Raw genomic sequence first — 25,671 nt, forward strand, 5'->3', positions numbered from 1 at the left:
AAATACAATGTGTTTGTTTTCTTGTTTCTCATATTACTGTCAGATGAACCTTTAAATGCACAATATGTAATTTTCTGATGGAAGTTTGATGACGTCATAAAGTAGCGTGCAATCCTAGAGTTGAACATTACTGTCATTGCAGTCAGCTTCTTCCAGTTTGAATTCCTTCAGCATTCATCGTTTAGGAGGTTTTTACCACGAGCCAAATTATCTGTAGAGGTTTCCAAAACAAACAGACCCAGGGATTTAAAACCAGTAAAAACACTGAATGAAGCAGTTTAACGTTAAAAATCTGTGTTTCTCTCTCGCTGTCCAGCAAACACAGGATGTCCAGAGAGGCTGTGAGCCAAGCTGCTGCTAACATTTGCTCAGCTTGTTTCTAGAATAACTTAAGATCCAGATGTCCAATGACTAAATTTCTTCATCCAGTTAAATAGTCAAAAACAACCAAGATCTGAAAAGTGTATTGTCAAAATGTGGTTCAAAACTGGATAAAAAGTACATTTATAACACATTCTGGCAGACAAACACAACGCTGACGCATGTGCAAAGGCGGTATGATGCCGTTGACATGTGACCAAATTATTAATATTATGGATTTGCACATTCATGAAGAGCCACAGATCAATACGTCTTACTGGAAGCACTGTTACTAGAGGTTGTCAGTTTTATTGTGAAAATACATTTGGTACACAAAGCAGTTTATAAGATTGCATTAAGTAAAATAAGCCAGTGCATGTACATTATATACAATTAGAAATAGAAAGCAAAGGAAAACAAAGGCGGAAAATGTTAGTTATTGCTCAGTAACATCGTTGGCTGGCCTGGCGGAAGTTTAACAAAAATCTTCACTGGAGTCCCTTTAAAAATGTGCTTGTACCTCACACAAAATCGCAAGATACTTAAAAAATAAATAATAGAAAAATCTAAAAACAACAAAAACAAAAAAGAAACAATGGAAGTATCTGAAGTTTAAAGGTGCAGTGTGTGGGATTTAGTGGCGTCCAACAGTGAGGGTACAGATTGCAGCCAACTGAATAATATCCCATCATATTCCAATATTTTTTCTCTTGGATGGTGAAATCATGACCTGCACTACTTAACTTAACCTAACCAATCTCACTCCTCATACTTAAAACCAAAGGCAACAGTAACTAGCCAGTCATAGGCAGAAAGGTCATGACTTTGCCATCCTAGGAAAACAATTTCGCTCCTCTTACAAGCATGTAGGAAAACCTACAGTGGTCATGAAACACCCGAAAAAGGTGATAGGGCCTTCTAAAGTCAGTGTTAGGTTTGGCCATTCTGGGCTACTGTAGAAACATGGCGGCCTCCATGGATGAGGACCTGCTCCCTATGTAGATGGGTCAATGACGTATAAGGATTTTCAACAACTCAATTTTAGAATAAAAAAACAAGCATATCTAATGCAGTAGTTCAAACATTCAGAATGTTATGTACCTGCCAATTCATATTACAATTTGAAAGTGATTTTAGTGGGGGCTTTTCAAGATTAATTGGCACTGGCCTGAAAAAAAAGTCATGTGGTGCGACCATGATTCATCTTGAAATATCTTATCTAAATAAAATATCATCATTTAAAAAAATTCAAATACTTTGTTTCCAAACACTTTATATTACTGAAAACTTGTAAAAAAAAAAAAAGATGTGAAGCATCTTAAGTAAATTGATTTATTTCAAGATGAATCATGGTCGCACCACATGACTCTTTTTAAGGCCAGTGCCAATTAATCTTGAAAAACCCACTAAAATCACTTAATTTCAAATGTATAATATGGATCTTCAGGTACACAACATTCTGAATGTTTGAACTACTGCATTAGATATGCTTGTTTTTTATTATTCTACAATTGAGTTGTTGCAAATCCTTATACGTCATTGACCCAGATATAAAAGGCTCATTCTGTGGTAATTAAAACACAACAATTCTAATTTTCAGGTGATTATACACTAATTAAAGCATACTTATGAACGTTATGTTTCATTTCTGCCAAGTCTGTTAGTTACTAGATGCCACTTAATTCTACATACTGCACCTTTACGGAATTTTCCAATTTTTCTTCCAGGGGGCAGACAGTTCACCCACAAGCAGACAGATCCAAAATCTGACCTGAAACATTGTCATCATATCTCAAAAAATCTCAATAATCATGGATTGCATGATGGTTTGTGCTTTAAAAAAACACTGTACTATTAAAAAAAAAAGAAAAAAGAAATGACCCTGCCCATCACTGGTTTTCTCACAATTTCCACAAAACTGAAAACAGACATCCAGACATGACAAGTCTCTTTTGTGAAACAATTTGACAGGTGAGGGTTAGTAAGCGTTGTGATTGTGTAGCTCAACCTAAAACACTGTAGGTGTCATTTTCTATGCTACAGTACATTCCTCGCAACATTCCCACATGTTAACAGTTTGGGATCGTTTGTCTAGTGTTTCGAACATCCTGTCCTACAAGCACTGATATTCGTCGTGATAGAGAAAAATCCAGCGAAAATCTCCTTCTACTTAGAAACATGAAAACAAAACGAGACAATATTGTAAGGACCTGGGATGAGGGATCCGTTTCGGTCTCAGGAGACCCAATAACAGTGCATGAGTACAGTTTGCTCCTTTAAACAACAGCTTCAAACAATCACTGTAGCAGACTCTTAAAAGAACAGATACATGGAGGTACTAGCAGGGACAAAGGCAAGAATACATTTCACCTAAAAAGTAGCTACATTCAAATGGCCTTAATAAGCCTGACAGTATGTCTTGCTAACTTATCTTTAAGAGGCTGTCATGGTAAATGACCAGGAGATAGACCCCATCTAACCCTGCTGAATAGCAGGGTATCAAACTGCAGCCCAGCAGGAAGCAGGAGCTGTGTTACATTCATCGGAGTCCTGCTGGACAACAGCACAATGAAAGACTGTAGTTTTATCTTATTTCTGAGTATGTAAACCCACAAAGGTCTTCTCGATAAAAGTCTCTAAAAGTGTAGTATAAAGGCACACAAAATGAAAATCTAGCATTATGTTGTTGCTATTCCTACTGAGGTGAGAGAGTTGCTCTTTAGTCCTGCGGTCACTGTTGGACCTACACTGAGCATGAGAACTGAACATCTCTTCACTGAACAGTCTAATAAATTAAATGGTCCGATTCTGGTCAAGAGATACCCTGCAATCAGAGTATACAGTTCATAGTCCAGAGGTTCCTCCATCCGGCTCTGAACCAGTCACTCCTTGGTTCTGTCACATCTGTTTCCAGAGGAAGATGAGGCTGTGGAGGCCATGATACTTGATTTAGTTCTCCTTACTTTGCATTCACATTTTAAACAGTAAAAATTAGGTTTACAACTAGAAGCATGTCACGACTACAGTTTGGCCACTACAGTCTAGACTTTTCAAGGCTTCAAATTAAAACTCAAACTCTAAAAGCTGCTGATCTGACAGTTGGTTCTGATATTTAATGGTTTACATTAATTCCAATTAACAAATAAAAAACTACAAGGATTGAGGGGTTTTTTGTAAAATCACATTTTACCATGAAAACGGCAAAAGACCATGAAAACTGCAAAATTACATTAAATTAAAAGTGATGCAAATTTAGCCTTTTTAGAGTCTGGCTAAATTAAATCATATCCACCCCACCTCTGTCCTATCAGACAAAAGCAGTATTGATTGTCTGATCACATTGTCATTCAAAGGTCAATATCTGCCTTTAATATGTTAATGTAATACACAATATGACAGTAAAAAGTATACCTACTGAAATGTTTAAGCTTGATAAAGTGGCCCTGCAGTTTCTTCAATCGGTTCTGTAAAAAAAAAGAAGAGACAGTCATTTTTCCTGTAAAGTGATTACAAATCTAAATGTACCACTTGTTTATCAAAGAAAGTAAACAGGAAATAGGAGTTATTTCCTATGATGTCACAACTGCCAAGACTTCATACCAGGGGAGGATGACATCAGTGAACTGCACATACACATGAAGTAATGCACCAAGGATGACATGATTATATAACCCAAATGTTTGGGTAAGCTCCAGTGTCACAAAAATAAGGGTTTTACTCCACACCTTCAGACTACAAATATTGTTGCCACCTTTGATACATGAAGAAATTATTTTTAAAGAAGCAATGTGTAAGATTTAGTGGCCTCTAGTGGTGAGGTTGCAGATTGCAACCAACTGAATGTGGATTATAAGATTATAAGTACCAGTTTGGAAACATGGACACTCTTCACAACTGTATTTATCCTGATTGTGTGTTTTTACATCAAAGTGACTCAGATTTCAAGTTGAGAGAAGGATTCTCACCACGTAATGGCCGTTTGTGGGACTTGCGTCGATGTACCATGACCCCGATAATCAGTGCAGCACCCACCAGCACAACAGCCAGCACTGAGAAACTGGTGATGGCTGCCAGTTTCCACACGTCATGGGTGACCTCCACAGATTTACCTGTTAAAGAATACATTACAGTACAAATACAAACTTAAAATGCAACCCTGAAAGAAAGCATACCACTGTATGAATGACTGACAGCAATTTTTACATTTTGAGTATCTGAATCAGTGTCTTACATGTGTTGCACGATGGGGTCTTTGGGTATTGCTTGCATGACGAACATGCCACACAAACATCCAAATCTGAGTTCCAAAACTCTGAGATGCCACACTGACCTGCACACAGAAAAACATCCGAGATCAGCTCTTAGTTATTTTGACATTTCATGTTTTCTGAGTCATTCACTGCAACACAATCTGTCAAACCAGACCCTTGAAGATGTGTTACTACTCCCTCAGCAAAACATTTTTCAGGATTTATAAAATATTTAACCTGCTTAAGCCTATGAGATTATATTATATGTTATATTATAATGGAGTGGTAGTATTTGCAAGTCTAAGTTCTTAGAAACCAACCAAAATGCCCTCCCTCTGGTGTAACAGTAGACTCGAAGAGAACACGTGATGAACCTTGCGGCTTTCTTGTTCTTATAAAAATTAAACTGGGAAATTCCTTCTGGTTTCACTGCTGATGTAACAAATTGCATGAGAGAGAATTACTCAGTAACTTTGGTTGCATGAACGGGCAGGCAGCGTGTGAAGAGCAGGATGTGTTTTCACAGGGTGCTTCCGTTGAATTGTTTTTGTCTGTGTACGTGTGAGACTTCTAGAGAATAAATGAAATGTGTCGGCGTGAGAGAAAAGATGACGGTGTAGCTGTTGAGAGAAAATGTCTACCTCTGTGGACACAATAGAGAGCACCATCTCTTTTTTGTATGGCAGTCAGACAGCTGAACAATTAAAGTTGTGCACTTCCCCAGATGATAAGGAAGGAATAAAGCCTGAAGATGTGACACAGTTACCACCAATAGCAAGCTGAATGGAGAGAGACTGTTCTCTGGGCTTTTTTTTTTTTTTAAAGCTTCTGGGTTTTCTCTGCAGGTTTAACATCATGGCTTTGGTTAAGAAACACGCATGCATTAATACCCCAAAGTCATGGATGTGATAGTGAACATATTGTGACATGAAGCTGAAAAACATCCTCTGCAAAACAGTATTACAGCACAGAGTCAACTTAATAAGATAAATGAAACAATAACAGACATGACTTACAGATAATGTAACAAGGAAACAGTCTGCAGATATTTGATCGATAAAATGATAACAATCATTCTTCCTCCTCCGTGTCACACATGTATTTGCATGAGAAATCCTTTTTTAGTCACCATTATAACAAGGAACCACCCGGAGCCTAAATTGAGTCATCATTTGTGGTAACACTCATGTTCAAACAAGCTTTTATCATCACAGAAAGCAATACCAAAACTACAAGAGAAGGCGAGTTTGACGTAAAACAAAAGTAGTTATATGAATGTTTTAGGAAACTGCGGTTGCCCCATTGATAATAACACCTGGTGATGAATATTGTGACATTGAGCTGAGGAGCTGAAAACTGTTTTACAGCACAAAGTCATGCTGACAAGACGAGTGAAACAATAGCAGACGTGACAGGGCGACGGATAAATGAGACGAGGAAATAATCTGTAGATGTCTGACTGATAAAATGAGGATCCTCATTCTCTGTGCACTGTAAAACAGAACTGGCTTCAACGTTATCTCACACTATTATTCAATAGAGATACATAATATCTCTAATCTATATGACCGTGTCACATTTCAGTGATCTCTTAAATCAAATATAGTGGTGTGTAAAGTTTGTCTGAACACTGACACCCACATGAACTTTACAGTGTGATTTCTGTCGTTATCAGTTCCCAATAAGACAATGGACTGTGATATGCAGAATATCCATCCTGGATGCTTTTACTGTGACCTCTTCCATCCAAAGCCACAGAGGACAATATTGCAACTTAAAAGTAACTTGTAGCTTAAAAAATGTAAACAAAAGAGAGCAATTCCTGATCTGTAAGTAGGAGTAGAAGCATAGAGTACCTCAGAAATGGACAGAACTTGTACAATCAGTAACAATTAGGACCACATCTAATGATCATTTTCATTATCTATTAATCTGCAGATGATTTTGGCTGTAAAATGTCAGAAAATGATTTTAAAATGTCATAAAAAATACTCTAAAGCTCAGCGTCATGTCTTGTAATTGCCTGTTTTGTCAAAACAAATAGTCCAAAACCTTCAGGATACTCAGTTCAACCAGCAAATCTCCACAATTGAGAAGCTAAAACTAGGTAAAGTTTGGTATTTTTTATTGAAAAAGTAAGTTAATTATTAGTTAATTGTTAGAATAGTTGCAGATTAATCTTCTGTTGATTGGCAGATTGGTTAAAGGGACAGTACACTGATTTTACAGACGAAGTTCATCTTATTTGTCAAGACTAGTAAAGTGAAAATTGTTATATAATGTCTTCTGTGGCTCCAGAGGGAAACCTCCACAATATGAAAAAAATCATCCTGATGATGCCATAGTGATGTCATCAGGGTTATCTCCGTGTCGCAGAGCAGAAAATCGCAGAACACAAAGTCTGCTTGAAGGTATGGATTAAGAAGGCATGAGGGGTGTAATAAAAAATGTTAATGATTGACATCATGGGAAATGTAGGATGCAGTGTTTTTGGAGATTGATTTATATCGGACTAAAAATCAGGATATCTCAACCACTGCTGTTTCGATTATGACCTTTCCTTTTAAATCCATAAAGTCTTTAAACTTTATGGAAATGCAACAGTTAACAAGCATGAGATCCAGATCCCACATTATAAAAGATGTCTGGCTGTTTAGCTAGTCACATTTCAACAGGACTCACAAAAACCAGCTGCAGCCAAAAGGCACCTGCTGACAGAGTCATGTTTAAGGTATGTTGACCTCTAATGGTGGAACTATTCGGTTCTGTTACACTGCCATGTTCAGGCCCTTAGAGACTCTCTGTCCTCCGCACAGCCAGCCCGCCTGCAGAGCTGGACTGACTCATTTTATAGCCGTGGTCACAGTAAAAATGTGTCACAGTTCTTGTAAGCATTTCTCCCGATGAGTTCAGCCCTACATCCAGCTGGACTCACGCTTGAGAGTTCAAAAAGTCACAAAGAGGAACTGAACCTTCACTGCTGGTTGACCTCTGTCCAAACCCAAACCACATCTGAGAAGTGGAGCTTTTTTCCCAGACAAACTTAAACTGCTGATTAAATGTATTGCATTTTGTTTTTCATCTATATTTCTGAGCTTGAGCAAAACTTTCACAGCGAGGAATAAAATGACTCTGGAGGTTTTTATTTGGGACTTTTCAGGCTTTATTCCAACACCTTATCACACATTTGAAAGTGAACACTTCAACCAAACAGCGTTGCAGTAGATTCTAACAAAAAGAAGCATGTGACTATCACAGGAGTTTCTTATGGCTCTGAATGTTAAATTTGGGAAACAAGAAAAAGTCTGGAGCCACTTTAAATGTTCTTGACAAAAAAGATCTTGGCAAGCCTCAGCACCTAGCCTGACAAAGGGTGTTTTTGGGTGTGGGGGTGCAGCATTTTGTCATAAATAGGGATGGGGGTGGGTGGACCAACAGCTGATGTCCAGATGTAGAGATGGCTTCACACTGGCAGAATCTACATCAAACATGTTTTGAGTTTACTTTGACTTTTTAAAAAAAGCATTTGCTCACTTTTAACGCCTGAGGAAATGACCCTAATCCATGTAATTATTCACTATTTCATCTTCTTAGTGCGACCTGAGTTTGCTGTTCTCCTCTGGGATTACATCCAAACTTCAGAGGGCTCTGGATTTAAAGAAAAGCACCCCTTCTTTTCTCTCTCTCTCTCTCCTTCTCCCTCTCCCTCTCTCTCTGTCCAGCTTTTGTGAAACTGTGAGAATTTGTGGGGAAATGGACACAGACTGTGCACCCTTCCATGTGGCCTGTCCTTTCTCCCTCAGAGGCGCGGATGGATGGGGTGAAATAAGGCGATCGGAATGCGGAACCGGTGAGAAATGCAGCTGGTAAAGGAAGCGGTTCTGTAAGCAGACCCCTATTATCTGACTCCATTATATACAGACCAGACCATCAGAGTGTCAACCATATTCGCAGAAACACGGACAACAATCATTTGACTTCAGATCCAACTCCGGAATGCATATTGAATAATTAAGCTTCTTCTATAAAAATGAAATTGTGTGAAGGGGGTGAAAAAAAGGCTTATTTACTTACTTTTTTGTGCGCAAACACCATGGAAACTGGTCACAGCCGCTATAATAAGTCCGCAGAGTGTGCATAGAGCGTTTGAAGCCATGATGTCTGTGGGTGAAAGGCTGCTTGCTGTCGGCTACACAATTCCCGAAAGTTCATCTGATTAACAATCCGTGCTGGTTTTCAGCATGGAAAAGCGAGCATCAGAGTGAGTCACCCGGAGGAGTCTGCGCCTTGTTTTAATAGCGCACACACCCACGCTAACAGTTCAACTCCTATGAGTCATTTCCTATGTACTGTACTGCTCGGATTCTCTGTGCGCACTCCCCGACTCACAGGAAACTCCACTACCATAGTATGTGGTTTCATTTGTTTCGGCTCAAGTGAAAGTTTCAGTGAAGTGACCACAGGCAGAGGACTTTAAATGCATAGGTTTTATATTTTAAAGGCACCCTCCAGGGTTGTTTTTTTTAATGTCTCCACACTTTGCCTGAGAGTCTGTGTAGTCTGGACTTAATAGTGTTCTCATTGTTATTACCACGCCTGTCGACGTCATTCCAGCCTGTCTGCCAAAAAACACAAGTCTCTGGCATGAGTGTGGGTCCCATACACAGCAAGAGAGAAACAGCAACTGAGGCAAAAACAGATGACATTCACTTGAAAAACTATCTGTGCTTTAAAGCCTTTGGGAAAGTTAGATAAGCCTTTATCTTTTTTTTCTCCACTTGAATGCCCTCTGCACATACACACTTAAAAAAAAAAAAGCTGCGATGGTCCTGCTTTTGGAAACTGACATTTGAATAGTGAGTGTCCCTGACGCAGGGTGGTGTTATTAATGTCTGGAGTTGGGTGTAACCCGCTGCAGCAGCGCAAAAATGCAATAACAAAGCCAGTGGACTCATGCCTGGAGTGCTATCAGGTTGGCCCCTGTCACAGTATTGTCTCATATATTAATGAAGACCATCATTTACTACAACATCTGTGCTGTGAGCCTACAAATGATCACTATAAACACAAAGTGAAAACTACTTATTTATTTATGACAGGTTCTGCACATTCATATAAGTAAACAACCACTGCCCAGTTATTATTACCAATAAAATGATTCTTATTTTTGCCAACATTTTAGCAAATTCCTGCGGAGGATTAAGTTAACTGTTCCCAAATGCCTGATAAACTTTTTTTTTCTTCACATATTCACTTTTTTTTCTTTCTCTGTAGCCTGGAACTTTTAGTGCACTCAACATAAAGTGTAAACTGACTTTCCCACAAGAGCTAACGTCAAACAGACGCTTAACCAACCTCCCAGTAAATAGTTCACATCATCAGAACAGAGGAAAGGGAGTTTCATTGGCTCAATTAGGTTAGAAGCGTGTTGTTAAACAGATGTTTTTGTACTCGACTGTCACGACTAACCTTTAGGAAAGCGGTCTAAGAGGACCTGGAGCAGCAAATCCCACTAAGGACACCCATATGAGCTGACTTTCCACTGGAGTGATTTCATCAGTAATGAGGCACTATAAGCTGCAGATGTTTGTGTCAAACTCTCCAATAGGAACCATGGCAACAGGATGAACACACACTGAGGTCCTTGCCCAAGGTGATCCAAACACTCCTGTATGTGCTGACTGAGTGCCAAACTAGCTGACGTCTCTCAGGCATTGTTAATGCTATAGCCTAACCAAAGACGTTAGACAAATCTGGCTGTTGTACTTCATATATTAGAAACATATTTAGTTTTACACGTGCAGTCTTCAGATGTGAAAAGGATGGATTCTTTTAATTCTGATGTTTAAATCTCAGCTTCACTGACTTTATGGGATTTCCAAAACCAGCAGGACAAAACAAATGAAAGAAACACTTCAGGACCATGTTATCACTGCAGTTCCATGATTTTCAATACATAAAAAAAGAAATGTAAAAATGGGCCCATTTTCTTTAAAGAAAAGGATGTTTGACATTAGCAAAAACGGCAACAAAACAAAACAAAAAACAAAACAAAACTGGAAAACAATGCAGAGCAGCTCGACATGTAAGAATATCACTGTGTGCACAAACAACTGTGTTTATTAACTACAGCACAACACTCTCAGTCACTGTTTGGTCACCAAATTAATCACCAACTGATGTCAATGATGCAGGAAAAACAAGTCTTTCCAAGAGAGACTAAAATGGGGAAATACACTCATCTTATATCCCCAAAATGTCTTCAAATAAATCTTCAGTTCCTTTTCAGTTTCTCTACTTTTCCCTCTCCTTTGGTTCTCTCTACAGTTTTTTCTTCTTCCGTTTTTTCCTCCGTCTCTGTGCGTTCTAGGTAATGTAGATGCGGTGAAAGTCGTTGGCTCCGAAGGCACAGTTGCACTTGGGGCACTTCCTCTGTCGGGTGTCGTAACGCATCTTCAGACATTCGTAGCAAAAAACGTGGAAACACTTGGTGAGCACGGTCTCCTTGTCTCGTGTGTTGCAGCAGGGGCAGCGCAGCTTGGCCTGGAGACAGATAAACACATCGTATACTGATTTGCCAACACTGTTATTACCTCTATCCGTTGTATGCTAACACATCTAACACTTAAAGGTGTAACAAATAAGACTCTTCCCAGAAACGCAAAGAGACTATCATATTTCTGGAAAGGTTTGAGCTCACTTTCTGCTCCATACTGGATAATAGGGCACAAATGCTAAAACTGCATTCGCAGCCAATCAAGCACATTAAAAGGTCGTAGTATTTTGCATTACAACGTATGACTCTTTCACTAGGCGGTTGAGTCTGCTGCAGATTGTTCCAGAGAGCTGTTGGGGTTTTTTTGTAAGTCCCTTGTCACTAACAGAGGTTAATTAAAGTCATACATTTCTCTGCACATAAATTCAGTTTTCTCTGTCTCACCTTGTACTGGTTAATTTCCTCCTGCAGGATCTCATCAGCGTCAGAGTAAACCTCCACCTTCTTCTGTTTCTCCAGCTTCCGCCTCAGCCTGGACAGATCCTCCTAAAAGACACCAGGGGAAGGCTCGTTAGAACGACTGATGTGACCTTTTGATCAGAATTTAAACGTTAAAGAGAGAGAGATGGCTTGGATTGATATTGTAAAATACAACATACCTGTGCTCTTTTAAGATTGCTGCTTTCTCTTTCCCGGGCGGTGCGGTTCTCAGCAACAGAGACCTGGATCTCCTTAAGCTTGGCCTGCGTGTGCTCTAGCTGCACCTTCAGGTCCTCTGCCAGCTGGGCAGCCTCCACCGCCTGCAGCATGGAAGGAACCGGACACACTCAATAAAAAAAAAAACTCTAATGGTGAGATTCCAGAGCTGTAATGTAGTGGTGGTACAGTAAGCGTGGATGAGATGAAGCTGTTCTTTGTGCTTCAACCTCAATAATTTGGTCATGTACTCACTTACAGGATGGCATTTTTTGCTATACTTTCCATCTCTGACAACCATTTTCCACAGCATACTGTAAGATTTTAGATCCTCTTCAAAGCTTCCAGTTAAAGTAAGAAGCCCCTTTTATGTGTTTTTTCTGTTATGCTTTAATTTTATTGTTAGCAGACTGCATTTGTAATGCTGAGTGGTTGTTCCTACTTGTGAAAATGAAATCAAATGTAAAAATAGTTCAAGCCTACGTAAGCGTCAAGTTGATCTCGTTCACTGTGCCTCAATGCGCTGCTTCACACATGCAGGTGCCGTGGAAACCGATTATAGTGATCACAGTTACAGTGTTCAGCCACTTATATGCATAAAAATGATCATATCATAATCACTCTTTTACAAATGCTGTTTAAATAATTTGTTTGCAGCAATCAAGTAGTCTGTTTACAGTGTTCATTTTCGGGTCTCAACAACTGGAAAAAAGTTTAAATCTACGGTAATTCTATTTTTTTTACTGTATTCCCATGACACACGTATCATTTGTACTCAGTGGCTGACGCACCATTACTGCCTGGCAGTGACCCGTCTGCTTCTGGCTGGTTACCTGAGGCTGGTGCTGCGTGCAGATTAAAATCATGACAGGAAAAAGGAAGTCATTTTCTCTCAATGAAAAACATAGTCTCCTTGAAGCTCATGACAAACTGCCAAAAACGAGCCAACAAGCATTTGAAACAGCTGCACTGCGTTTTCACACAGTCAGTAAAATTCAGTAAATAGCAAAGCCGTCCATTCCATTACTTCAAATTCATGTAATAAATATATAAATGCCAATTAGATGGTAATCTGCATGAGAAACAAAGAAAAAAGGTTCTAATAATCATCCATTTGACCCAGACAGACCTGATCACTATAAGCAGTTTCCACTGTACTTGCAATGTTGGCAGTTAGCAGAAACATGTCACAATCGACATGACTGCTCGTGTGACTGCTTCAAGACAGAACTGGGTTTAATTTGCTAACAATGTAGTTCATTAATGCAATGTTATGTGGCAGCCAAGCCCCAAATCTAATATGTCAGTCAGTACTTCCCACAAGCATCTGAACACACCAATACAAAGAGATGATATGTACAAGTTGGGCTCTTACTGCATGGTATTTTCCAGATCCACTTACAGTTCTGCTCAGTGTTTCTATTTAGGGCCAGCAAGAAATCACAGACATCTGGCAGCAATGAAATCAGCCAGTGATTAACGGGTCACGAGTGCAACAGACCACGATTGATGGCATCACTTCTCACCTTCCTCTTGTTGAGTTCTAGTGCTTGTGTCCGGACGGCCAGCTCTTTTTCAAGTGCGGCCAGCGTGCTCTGGAGAACACCCTCTTTTTCTTCTAGCTTCTGCACGACCAGCAGCTGGGCATCCACCTATCAACGACAGCAACGGTAAGCAGTTAGCACTTTGGCGTGCTGACACATTCAAGATCTATCAACGCCACATTTCCACGTTAAAAAGACACACTTTACCTGGGTTTTGAATGTGAGAACTTGGTCTGCCAACTCCTCCTTCTCCTCTTTCAGCAGCTTGTAGATCTGGTTCGATTTAATTCTCTCACTCATCAGCTTGAAATTGGCATCGTCCTTCTCTCGTAACTGCTGCAGCAGTCGGCTGTTCTGTTCTTGCATGTCCTCAAAAGCCTGGCCTGTCACATCCATCTCGCTCAGCAGGGCTTCCTCCTCCTCAAAAGATGCACAGGTGTCAATGATCACAGACAGTGTAAAACAGAGACAGACATATCTGCTGCAGCTTTTGGACTCCAATTTCAATAACAGGTGGGGGTTGATTTCCCCAACATTTGCAGTCACATAAAACACTGTTCCTGTTGGAGGTATGCAAGGTAGCTGCAGGAAGTGTCAGCTGTAAACTATATTCTCCCAACAGTGCAATGTCCTAAAACCAATCCTGGTGTGAAAAGCCGTGTTTGCGGTAAATTAAGACCATTTATTTCCCTCATTACACATTCAAAATGTTATCGCCTGCATTTAGTCTTCTTTACTACTTTTAAATACAAAACAGAAACGTTAAAATGAAAACGGATAAAATGAAAATAGTTTCATGTCTCTTAATTATACTTTAGTTTGCAGGATCTCCAACTTGCCAAGTAGTTACATTTGAGTGTGCAATTATCATACTGTAAACCTGGTGGGATTAATTACATCGCACCTTCATAGGTCTATTTATGACTTTGCATCTCGAGAGACGATCACACCTGGTCTGTTTTCTGTGCTACAAATTTTGCTTCATTTTGGTTCACGATGCCCACTTGTAAACCAACAAGGGCCTATAAACCAAAGTCATATGGACTCTCAACTAGCTTGTTTATTGGAATCGTTTTGGCAATCTGTCGTCCAGCAAAGTTGAATTCTTGGCAGCCAGGACCTGCCGGGAACAATTCGAAAACATCCAAGTCCAAAACAGTCTAGTTGTTGTGCTTTTACTTCGTACAAGGTTAGAAGTCATAATTAAAAAGCTGAATAAATCAGTATTAATGCTGACTGTGTTTTGCCTTCTGTTAATCATGTTCTGCTAGACTTCCCATGCATGAGGAGCTGCGGGCTATCACATCTCAACATCTGTCTCCTTTTTGCTCATAAAATGGAATGGAACAAGAGTGTAACAACTTCACACACTCATAACACTTTTGCATATTGGTGGCATTCCTTGTATTTGGTTTAATTGCGTTCTCAGTGCTAATGAACAGATGCATGCATTTTTAGGTCATCTTAGAGCAATTATTTGCTTTGTACCAGAGTCAACAGACACCAAATTAAAACAGCAAATGTTCAAGACTGTTTGGGTGAGGACAATATGATTTGCATTAACTAATAAGCCTCTAAACCTGACAATTATCCTTATTTAATAACACGTTGGGGTCAACAGCTGAGTGAATATTATCGTGACAAAAGTATTACATTATCTAATCTGGGTGTGTCCACAATCCACGCAGCTCCAGTTTTACAATCACAATGACATTACTTAATCAGCATTTGACCCTGGTCAGAAAATGGTTTTATATCGTTCATTTCATGACAGCCTGATCTCTTACTGCCCGAGTTTTCTGATTTACTGATGAAATTCCACACCAGTGAATCAAAATTTACAACAGCACAGCTCAGTGAGTGAGCTCAGATCTGACGGTGTTTTACTTAGAATCTGTGACTCACCCAAAAAGATGATGTGCCCCCACCCAGAAAGAGTTTTCATTTTCCCCCTATAAAATGTCAGACCTTCAAGTGACACAAAAGTTTAAAAAAAAATACAGAATTTGCTAATTTCCCTAATGTGTCATTAAAGCGAGTTACAGTTGTCATTTTTACATACAAGTGATTTTTGAATTCTCTGTTTCTTTGCTGCAAGAGCTGTAACAATTTGAATGGAATTAGTAAAACAATAAAAAAAATAAAATAAACTCAAGGATGTGATGACAATGAACAGGCATGGAGTTTGTTAAAGCTAGAATGTGATAATAGCTTCTTGTATTAAAAAGTTTAGGAAAATGAGTCTGACAAGTTTTCTTACAATTATGTTACTATCTTTTGAATCATTTTAAACAAGCAGAGATAGTTTTTATAACTTTTTTTTATAAAGCTGTATTTTTTTGTGAGGGACAGATCACAGTGATTTCACAGCAGGTTTTCTTCTCTTTTTTTAGACCCTTTTCAACGATGCTGCTGCCATGATCCTCTTTGAATGAAAATAAATTAAGTACAACACAATTACAGACAGAAACCGGAAGAAGACAATCTATGGAAATAAAAAGTTATTGCAAATTAAAAACTGCTGCAACATAATGAAATGCTACCACCAGACTAGTGTGAAGATAACCAGCTGATGAGATTCAAATTAAAGGCCAAAATGTAAAGTTTCAATTCCCCTTTGGCCGTCTAAGATTAGGAGAACTTCTCTCTTAAGCAAATGTGATACTCATTGCTCTACTTTCATTATTAACACAGCTGTTTCCTTTTGAACATATATATATATATATATATCTGGTTCAGTCTTGACGGTTTTGCTGAAGGAGTATATCTCATTTCTTATAGGTCAAATTGTTGATGGGAAAAAAAATGATACATATGTGTTATATTAAAAAAAACAACACACACACTGCTGGAAAATACAACAACAAATACAGGTTTACAAATGCAGAACACACAAACCTGTTTAGTGGCAGCGAGTTTCTTCTGTAGATGCTCGATGGTCTCTTCTGCCACTCGGATCTTCCTGAGGGCATCTTCATCGGCCAGCTTCTTGCTTTCCTTCCTCTCCCTCTCCTCCAGCTCTCGCACTCGCATCCGCAACTCATCCACCTGGTTTGATATTAAGAGACGGGCGATTTGTAGCATGCAAAACAGAAAAATGTGCAAAACTATGACTGACAGGCAAGACACTTTAAGGACAAACCTCAGCTTTAGATTTGCGTTCAGCTGCCATGAGTTGCACTTTGTCCCTCTGCTCCTTTGGAGCGGACTTGTACATGTCCAATAGGAGCTTCATCTCTTTCTGGGACTCCTGGGCTTTCCTGAGGAGCAGGAGGGATTAGAGGAGACAAAGAGATTACATTAATATTAGCAATTACATCAGTGTGACTAGTGTGACGGCCCCAGGGTTTCTGCCAGGGCTTGTGTGTGTGTATGTGTGTTGCTGTGCTGTTTTTCAGTGTTGTTGGTTCCTGATTGGTTGGAGCTGGAGGTCATGAAGGAATTGGAGGTAGCTGGTCAGTGTCTTTAGGTTACATAAAACCTGCCCCATCCTGGTAGTGTGGTGACTCCTTCTTACCCAGCACCCAACCACCACGTCATGTTACATTGGACTTCTTATTCCTTGTATAGTTTATTTGGTATTATCTTAGTTAACCTGGCAGCATGTCATGCCAGTTTTATTTGTTCTTTTGTTGAATAAAATCCCTTTCTTCTAGTTAGTCCTTCACATGTACTCCTCTTATAACCCTAGCTCAGTGCTTCTACGACCACATTCACACAGCTACAGCTCTTGGACAGATTAGCTAATTTAGTGGCATCTCTCATCATATTGGCATGCACTTTAAAGTACTGATGCTAACATATAAAGCCTTGCATGGTCAAACACCCCAGTACATACGTCCAATCAGGCTCTTAGGTCTGCTGAACAAAAATGACTGTCTGTCCCTCAAACCTGCTACAAAACTCAAGGTTTATACGCTGTTGCACTTAAGTTATGGAACGCTCTCCCCTTATTGCTGCAATCCCTCAAAGCCTGTGACATTTCCATGAAGAAGCTATTTGAACAAGCCTTTGGTTAGCCTGTTTAAATAGTGCTTGCATTTTATTTATTTTATTTTATTTTTTGCTCATGTCCTTGGCTGTGTTTTGGATTTTTTGTACTTTGTGTCTCTGCGCTCGTTTGTTCGCTGTTGCTGTGATTTTTAGTTGCTATACAAATACTACATTTACTTGTTTACATTTGCCTAATGACATGGTTACTGGCAAAACTTTGTTGGTGCTGCTGTCAGATGCTTTTGAACAAATCTACACAGATGATGGAGACTGACTTCAAAGGATGGAGAAATTGAAAAATTAAAGTAGAGATGAGTCAAAGGGGATTTACTTGAGTTCTACTCTGAGCATCTTCAGTGTATCCGAGTCCTTCCTCTTCAGCTCATCACTGCGCTGCCTCTCTCTCTCCCGCTCCCGCTCTCGTTCTCGCTCGGCCTCCCTCTCCCTCTCTCTCTCCCGGGCCCGCTGTCTCTCCAGTTCCTTCCTCCTCTCCTCTTCCTCCTCCTGGTCCTCATCCTCCTCCTTCTTCACGTCAATGCTGTCGCTCGTTGTCTCCTCTAATATCAGAACACCTGTGTCACCGCTCTGACAGCGTAACTGTCGATAAAACAAAATGCATAATTAAGAATTGTCATCATTGTTTTACTGAGAACCAACTTGATTGTTGATGATTTAAAGGAAATGTATCACAAGTGATGTTTCAGTTTTGCTTAACTCTGAATATCTATGAAACACTGTAACTGTTTGCCTATGAATTACGTGATTACCTTATTGATCTCCATCTGTGTTTCCCGCAACTTCCTTTTATAGCGCTGCACATCACCTTTCAACTGTAAGTTGTGGTTCTGAAGGCTGCTGATTAAATGTCGCATTTCCCTGTTGATTGGTCCTGTGACAAAAGATGAAAGACAGACACAGACCCGAGAACCGTCAGTATGTGGTTTGGTTTTGAGTCATTCAGCGGTATGGTGTGCAGCAATGACAACATGATACAAATGACATAATATGCACCGTTCCCACAGAAACGACCTGTGCTAACAGATGATGAAAACATATTTATCTGCTGATCAGTGTGTTGCTTAATATCCACCTGTGTATCATTCTAAAATGACTGTAATTTACTAAAGATTTCTTGACTGATGTGAGGATGTGTTCGACAGGTACCTGCTTGCTCGTTGGCTGCCAGGTTTTGCTCAAACTCAATGCGCAGCATCTCATACTCTTTGCGCACCTGGGCCAGGGTGTCCTCCAGCTGGATGACCTCAGTCCGCAGCTTCTTCTGAAGGGACAGCTCATCACTCTAAATGGTTAAAAACAGTACAGAATTGTTGACCATGTTGCCAGGCAGTGGTAATAATACATAAGTACAGATTGAAGTTGTTGCATTGGAACAGCAACACAATGCTACAGTCAAGGTGCAAGAAAAATATCAGCGGTCTTCATTTTCTCTGATGATTGACACATACTTTTTCTTATGATATCAACCTTGATCTATAAATTTACCTCCATGTGCTCAATCTGTCGGAGATGGGCGTTCTTGGCAGTGAGCAGGAGAGCTCGTGCCTCATCCAGCTGGGTTTTCACCCCGAGAGACTCATTGTACAGCAGGGAGAACTGGGACTGTAGACATTTGTACTCCAGGGTCTCTTTCACAACCTCCTCTGGAATATTCCGCAAGTCCATCTATATAAAGAGCATTCGAAGTCTGTTACCACTCTACACTGGCTCATACCCTAATGTCAGCTGTAGAATTTACAAAAAACACCCGTCTCAAGAATATGAATTGGGTTCTTGACAATGAGGTGTAGAGAGATTTAATCTTTACCTTGAGCTTCTCGCTCTCCCTCACAGCCTCCTGGAGCTCCACCTGCAGTTTCTCCAACTCGGCCATGCGGCTATTAGCCAACTCCTGGTTGTGCTCCAACTCTGCATTAAGACTCTCAAACTAGGATGAAAACAAAGACCAAAAGCTATACATAGAAGAAATGTGTGAGGTAGCACAACAATGTTTGCCAGCACGGCCAACGCTTGCATCTGAGATATGAAACTGGGCAAAAAGTTAATAAAAAAGTTTATAACTTCCTACGAATGCTCACCTTTTGAATGTTCAATGTAATCTGGCCTCCAGGAAGCCCACCTGAGCTGCCAGTGCTGCTGTATCCAGACTTAAGCTGCAGACAGCAAACAGATGAACATAGGTAAAAGAAAAAGAAAAAAGAAAGTATGGAAAACAGGAAAGCAACACAAAAACACACAAAACACCTACAAATACTGTATGACATCATTCAATGCTTATTTTCTTCATGTACAGATAAACAAACAATATCAGCCCATGCATGCCTCACTGACAGCAGTATGTACATTGATAAGAGAGGGTAGGTTGACACATGTTGATACTCTGAACCTTATTGAGGTCACCTCACAAGAGAGGAACAACATCATGAGCCTACGCCTCATGGAGAGATAAAGCATACACACACTGAAACAAAAAGAAGCACACATACAAACGTTCTACACAGACATCATACTAAACACACCTGCTCCATGGCCTCTGCTAGGTGTTTGTTGAGCTTTTGTTCCCTGTTGCGAAGTTTTTCAATGTCCCACTGCAGGTCCTCCACCGTCGTCTCCATCTCGGATACCTTAGTCTCAGAGCTTGTCACCTTGTCCACCAACTCATTGTACTGCAAAAAAGGCGAAACTTTATCCCTTTAACACGTGCACTGCAACCCTGAACTGTAGATTACCTGGAGGAGGAACACAAATGTCTGAACCAGTTGTTCTGGACATTAGACAGACTTTACCCTGCTGGCTCCCCAGTGTAAATTCTGTGTTGTCCATTTGAGCCCATTCACAATTGTGTGAATAGAGCAAGTCATTGTCGAGGGAACTCACACTGAGTGGGTGGGCGTATTGATGACGTTTCTAGTATTTGACTGGTGAAAAACTAGAAGAATACAAACTCTCTTCTGTTGATATTGCAGATACGTCCAAATACACGTAGGCAAAAACAGTCATCATTATAGATGAGATGGTAGCCCCATCCATCTTCGATGTGCTGTAAGCAAAACATTTCAGCAGCAGACCTTTAGTATCATGTTCTGCCTGCTGCGCTCTACCCATATACTCTACTGAGTATTTCCAGTAGGTAAGAACTCATCTGACACAGATACCTGTTGTGTACTACATGTGTGATGGACAACTCCGGACAATGTTCAGACCTGATTCTCCAAAACACTGCCCTGAGTTCATATTGGAAAACAGTTAGTATACAGCACAAGTAGACGTCTTTGCAGTTTTCTCATTCACACAATACAAATATTTCTGACACACGCCGTCACACCAGTTTACAGTGCCGATGACATCATACCTCCATGGACATCTTGTGGTGTCGGCCCTGCAGGAGAGTGGCCAGGTCTCTCAATCGACTGTTCTCATCCAGCAGAGTGTGGTTCACATTGATGATCTCAGACTGGCTCTCGTCGTCACTTGCTGCCAATGAACATTAAGTTAGCAAATAAAGAGGAGATGTCGAGTGTCAGAAACGCCCCACTCGCTGCTCACATCTACACCATCAACTCAAAAACAACACTAGTTTTGATGTAGGATATAAAATGTGTGTGTTATTAAGTTATTGAATATGATTTACCTGCTGCTTGGACCTGCTTGCACATGTCGTTGATGCGGCTGTGCAGCCTGTCGTAGACGCACACCAGGCAGGCAATGGCTTCCTTGCTGAACTGCATGCGGTCCTGGAGGTGCAGGCTGAGCTCCTCCTCGCTGCTGTGCTCCAGCGTGTCCAGGAAACCCTTGGCATTCTCACTTAAGGGAGGAGGGGGTGGCGATGCATCTGCACACATTCAGAGTAAAAAGTTGGTTAGGAGAGCAGGTAATAATACTTTATTCTCTATGTATTATTACATAATTCATCTTTTTTCTAGAAAAATAATGTCCCCAAATGTCTCCCAAAAAGTTTTGAATTCTGCAAAGACAATTTGTGTTGGTTGGACTGACAGCCTAAGAGATGCAGAGACAAAGCATTTTAGTTTCTATCAAAGCTTAGAAACAAGTAAATACAGGTACATGAGTTAGCACTGTAGTCTTACTCTATGGTAACATTTATTTCTACATATTTTTTTGCAAGGATAGTATACCACAATGTGCAGAAAAAGCTGAAACAATTGTCTTTATCATCTTTTTAATGTAAGCACATAACAGCACTTTCATTTGCATATATTCTTGCGTACAGCATTAAGATGACTCAGTCTTGTTGCAAAATTTCCACAAAGTTAGCCACACGAGTAAACAACACCTGCAAAATAAAAAGATTCATCAGACCTTTTCTTCTACATGCTGTGCAGCGTCACTGCTAAATGATGAATGCCACTGCTGAAATTTCATATTGTACATAATAAAACGAACCACATATATATATATTTTCTCCATACAAGCATCTAACAGCAACTAGTGAGGAGAGAATGGGAACTGGTATCATGTATCGCGTTTGATATCTTGCACACCAGCCTCTCTGTGTGGGTGTTTGACCTTCACGGGTAAAAAAGCCAATAAGAGTACTTTAGATAGATAGATAGATAAATACTACTTTATTCATCCCCATAGGGCAAATTCAGGTACCAGTAGCTCATACAGACACGTACATAAATAAATAAAAACATATATACTAAGACCTTGAGGTTAAAAACGAATTTAAGAGCAGATTAGATTAAACAGCAACCTAATAACTTTTAGGAAAGATTACGATGTGAGACAGTTATTGCAGTGCCCCATGACTATCTAGTGATCTAGTGAAGATAATAGAAAATTGTTGAGAACGGGCTAAAACAAAAGCTGTCTGTATGTAACACATAGATTTATCTTAGTGTGCCACTTATCTTTAAACTAGGCAAATTGTTATAAACTTAGTAACATGCTGACCCCACCCCCCACTTCTCTGTCTACCAACGGCACCTGCAGGCAGTGAATCACATCAGCAGCAGAGGAGGACAGGACTGATACAGACTTATTCCTGTGTTCATGCTTTGTAAACCTCACTCAGTATTTTGATAGAAGACATATTATAGAAATATTACTAGTATTTTATTGACATGTTAGATTTCTTTCCAGTGAGACATTACTGGGTTTGTAGAGTGACTTTGCTGTTGCTGCTTTAGAAACAATGCTTTGTTATATTTAAAATATAAACTAATTTAAATCCTCATCTTTAATGAAAAACAGCTGAAAAAATATTGATTGAACCAACAGGCAGTGAATGACATTAGCTGCAGAGGGAGGGGGCAAAGGACAACACTGGGACCGACTGATTCTTGTGTTCTTTATTCTTTCTAAACTTCCCTCAGTATTTTGATAGAAGAGTTAGTATGTAAATATTGATGAGATAGTATTGACAAAATTAAGATAAAATTCTGAGAACACCAGTGTTATTCTGTGACCATTTTCTATGTTGTTAAGGGTGATCAATCATGATAATGTGGAGGATTCCTTCAGGACATAGTGCTTACTTAATCAGTGAGGATATTATTGTTGCCCTTTTCTTGTTGCTAATGTCTGAGTGTACTGTGAAAAACGACAACCTGTGTTGATTTTAATAAATACAGTAATGCTAACAGTCCTAAATTATGGGAAAATGCACATTTTTTTAGTCAAATAAAAACCCTTGACTGTGTCGAGGCACTTCATTAATTGACATTTATTACAACTACAAAAACGTGGGCTTTCTGTGTCAAAAGCTCCTGTAAATTACCACACACATGACTTGATTAACATGAATAGACCTATCTGGAACAATTCTAAGGTAGTTTTAAGTTAATCCACTGCCAGTGTGCGCAAATACGCATCCTGGCTCTCCAAGTGCACAACAGCATGGCTGCTGAAAAAGATCCTATGGGAAACACTTAGTGACTTAATAAGGAGATACACCCACTTACAACACGGTTTATAAAGAATGAATGAGCAAGGTCAACACTCAGATTATAACAGTCCTTAACACAGTCAGTGATGGAGGGCTGCACAAAAAATCTGCCTACCTGTTGTGGAGTTCTGTGGCGGCTCTGTGGGCGTCAACAACTCTTCTGACCCATCAGGAGGAGGAGGCTGCTGCTGCTGCTCCTGACCCTCTTCCTGACGCTCCTCCTGCTGCTGCTGCTGCTCTGGCTGCTCCCCCTCATTCTGTGTCTCTGGGAGTGGAGGTGGAGGCACGGCAGAGGCTGGTGAGGCCAGACTGACACCATCTTCCTCCATTGGTGTAGGGTCAGGGAGAGGAGCAGGGGGTGGGACAGGGGTGGATGCCACCGGAGTCTCGGGCTCAATACGTTTTCGTAGAACGTGCACGTCCTCTTCCAACTGCAAATCAGAAACATAAGGATCGGAGGAAGTGTTAATCGTCTCTGAAAAAAGCACTATCATGGATTTACTGTTTTGTGCAGAAACAATCAGAAAAGGTGCCATTTGCAAAGCTGAGTCAAGCAATTTGTAATATCTCGACTACAATTACAGTGGTTCTTCCACAGATAGACTTTGTATAGTGTACAACAATCTTATTGGCTATGTTTACATGCACAAAAACAAGAAGTTGGGTTAGGCTGACAGCTAATATTATAATAATATTATCCATGTGTTGCATTATGGACAGGTAATCTGACCACCTGGTTTACACACGGCTTTGACATGACACTTGGGTGTAATAGAGTTGGGCAGTCATACCTGCGACCAGTAGCGGTTGACAATCAGTAGGGTGGTGTCATCAGTGGCCTGCCTCTTCTCCAGCTTTTCAATTTTCTCTCGCAACTCATCCTCCATCGTCTGTCTCTGCTCCAAGCGCTCACACAGCTTCTTATTCTTGAACTGGAGCACCTTCATGTCCATTTCCTCCTGCAATGGACAAATATGAGGGTAATTACAAAATGAGCTCTACAAGTCATTTGAGTGGGGGTGGTAGTTAAGTGGACTTGTGAAGGTAGGGGCACTAAATAACTCACAGTAGAAGACACTCCAGCGATGCGTATGGGCTCAATGAGAGTGGTGGTGGTCTTCTCTTCTTTTTTGCTCTTCTTCTCAGGGGGGCCAGGGGGGCTGTCCCCTCCTGAGGGACGTTTTCCTCCCCCAGCACCTGACATCCTTCCTTCCCCTACGAGAGATCAAACATTACAGGGCGTCCAATCTTGTTGGTGACGTTCACATTTTAAGTCATAACAAGTTCAATTCATTCATTTGATGTCACTGAGCAACGACATTAGCCTAGCTTTGCATTACTAGCGCAGGACCGTTCGTTTTAGCTGTTTACAATGCTCTACTGGTCCTTGTAAGAACATATGTGTTCCTGTACAGTTATTCTGCTAAACACTGCCCGAAAAAACATTTTTAATTCACCATTTTTGCTTAGCTTAACGTACATTGGCGAGCTAAGCTAATGCTAACGTTAATGCTCCCAGCTAAGCTAAACGGCTAAGCTCTTTGTTCAGCGTATTTTATCACTTCTGGTCATCACTCTCACTCGTTTCCCACCGATATTCACGAAATAACATATAAAAGACAAAATATGTACACGCATAGAAGATTATAAAGTGGTTTTCTGGCGAATATGAACGTTACAAACCTTCACAAGGAGCGAATTAAAATGTAACTCATGACATCAGAGAAGCTAAGGAAGTGACGATAATATACTTCCGTGTTTGTTTTTTACGAGTTTTTTTATTTTTTAAAAACTCAGCTATCTATCTGGGATATAATTTGCCTTAAAATGTATCTAATTTCTACTACGACGGTTTTTAATATTGGTAAAGTGGTGTAATTACAAGAATAATGTTGTAATTTTACATTAAAAACTGAATTTTATGAGAATAAACTTATTAGGAAAAAAAGCAATAGCATATTTAAGGGTATAGGAGATATGTTTCACAAATAACGAAATAGGTAATCTTTTGGCATATCAGCACCACACTATTGTGAGTATCAGGACAAGTGGAAGATATTCTTTCTATTTGTTGAAGAGGAAAAACCTGGAAATGATGGACTGCACTGCAATCAGTGGTTAAATCTGATATTAGGACTGAGCTAGCATCAACTTCAACTTTATTTATATAGCACTTTAAACACAACATAGTTGATCAGAGTGCCTCACACAGACGAAGAACACACAAAAATAAAAAAAAAACAAAAGCACAATAAAAAAGAAATCAGAATGATGATTTTTTTTTAAAAATACATCAACAACATCAATAATGAAAAAAGAGAGAAAGAATTAAGACTAAAAAATCCCAGTGTAGTCATAATACTCTGTAAATTTGGATTTTTAAAAAAATAGAATAAAATAAAT

At 39.9% G+C, this 25,671-nt stretch overlaps 2 protein-coding genes across 3 annotated transcripts; both read right to left on the reverse strand.

Moving 5' to 3' along the window:
- Nucleotides 1-661: 661 nt before the first annotated feature.
- On the reverse strand, nt 662-8,866 carry si:rp71-1c10.7 (tumor necrosis factor receptor superfamily member 12A). The gene is made up of 5 exons (XM_062442198.1): nt 8,685-8,866; nt 4,592-4,690; nt 4,326-4,469; nt 3,776-3,824; nt 662-3,286 (listed from the first exon to the last, which is right to left on the reverse strand). Exons 1-4 carry the CDS (start codon nt 8,764-8,766, stop codon nt 3,784-3,786), a joined length of 366 nt encoding a protein of 121 aa, XP_062298182.1. The 5' UTR covers nt 8,767-8,866; the 3' UTR covers nt 662-3,286; nt 3,776-3,783.
- A 480-nt stretch (nt 8,867-9,346) lies between these two features.
- On the reverse strand, nt 9,347-24,989 carry rnf40 (ring finger protein 40). 2 transcript variants are annotated; one of them, XM_062442193.1, is made up of 20 exons: nt 24,952-24,989; nt 24,335-24,483; nt 24,060-24,227; nt 23,384-23,699; nt 20,989-21,189; nt 20,710-20,831; nt 19,877-20,023; nt 19,436-19,510; nt 19,165-19,284; nt 18,843-19,022; nt 18,504-18,639; nt 18,107-18,228; nt 17,671-17,936; nt 16,489-16,606; nt 16,245-16,394; nt 13,554-13,763; nt 13,329-13,454; nt 11,766-11,906; nt 11,551-11,652; nt 9,347-11,153 (listed from the first exon to the last, which is right to left on the reverse strand). In XM_062442193.1, exons 2-20 carry the CDS (start codon nt 24,470-24,472, stop codon nt 10,977-10,979), a joined length of 3,015 nt encoding a protein of 1,004 aa, XP_062298177.1. In that variant the 5' UTR covers nt 24,473-24,483; nt 24,952-24,989; the 3' UTR covers nt 9,347-10,976. The 2 variants fall into 2 exon arrangements, with proteins under 2 accessions (XP_062298177.1, XP_062298176.1); XM_062442192.1 differs by having other exon boundaries at nt 13,554-13,766.
- Nucleotides 24,990-25,671: the final 682 nt, after the last annotated feature.

This window comes from Scomber scombrus, chromosome 21 (genome assembly GCF_963691925.1).
Source record: "Scomber scombrus chromosome 21, fScoSco1.1, whole genome shotgun sequence".
Taxonomy (NCBI): Eukaryota; Metazoa; Chordata; class Actinopteri; order Scombriformes; family Scombridae; genus Scomber; species Scomber scombrus.

Excerpts from the sequence above, each read along its gene's own strand:
- rnf40 (XM_062442192.1), bottom strand. The coding sequence starts at position 24,472 with ATGTCAGGTGCTGGGGGAGGAAAACGTCCCTCAGGAGGGGACAGCCCC. Across the intron at positions 18,640-18,842 it reads GACAGATTGAGCACATGGAG|AGTGATGAGCTGTCCCTTCA; the intron begins GTAAATTTATAG and ends TTAACCATTTAG. Across the intron at positions 13,767-16,244 it reads AACTCGCTGCCACTAAACAG|GAGGAGGAAGCCCTGCTGAG; the intron begins GTTTGTGTGTTC and ends GCATCTTTTGAG.
- si:rp71-1c10.7 (XM_062442198.1), bottom strand. The coding sequence starts at position 8,766 with ATGGCTTCAAACGCTCTATGCACACTCTGCGGACTTATTATAGCGGCT. Across the intron at positions 4,691-8,684 it reads TGGTGTTTGCGCACAAAAAA|GTCAGTGTGGCATCTCAGAG; the intron begins GTAAGTAAATAA and ends TTCTGTGTGCAG. Across the intron at positions 3,825-4,325 it reads CCACAAACGGCCATTACGTG|AACCGATTGAAGAAACTGCA; the intron begins GTGAGAATCCTT and ends TTTTTTTTACAG.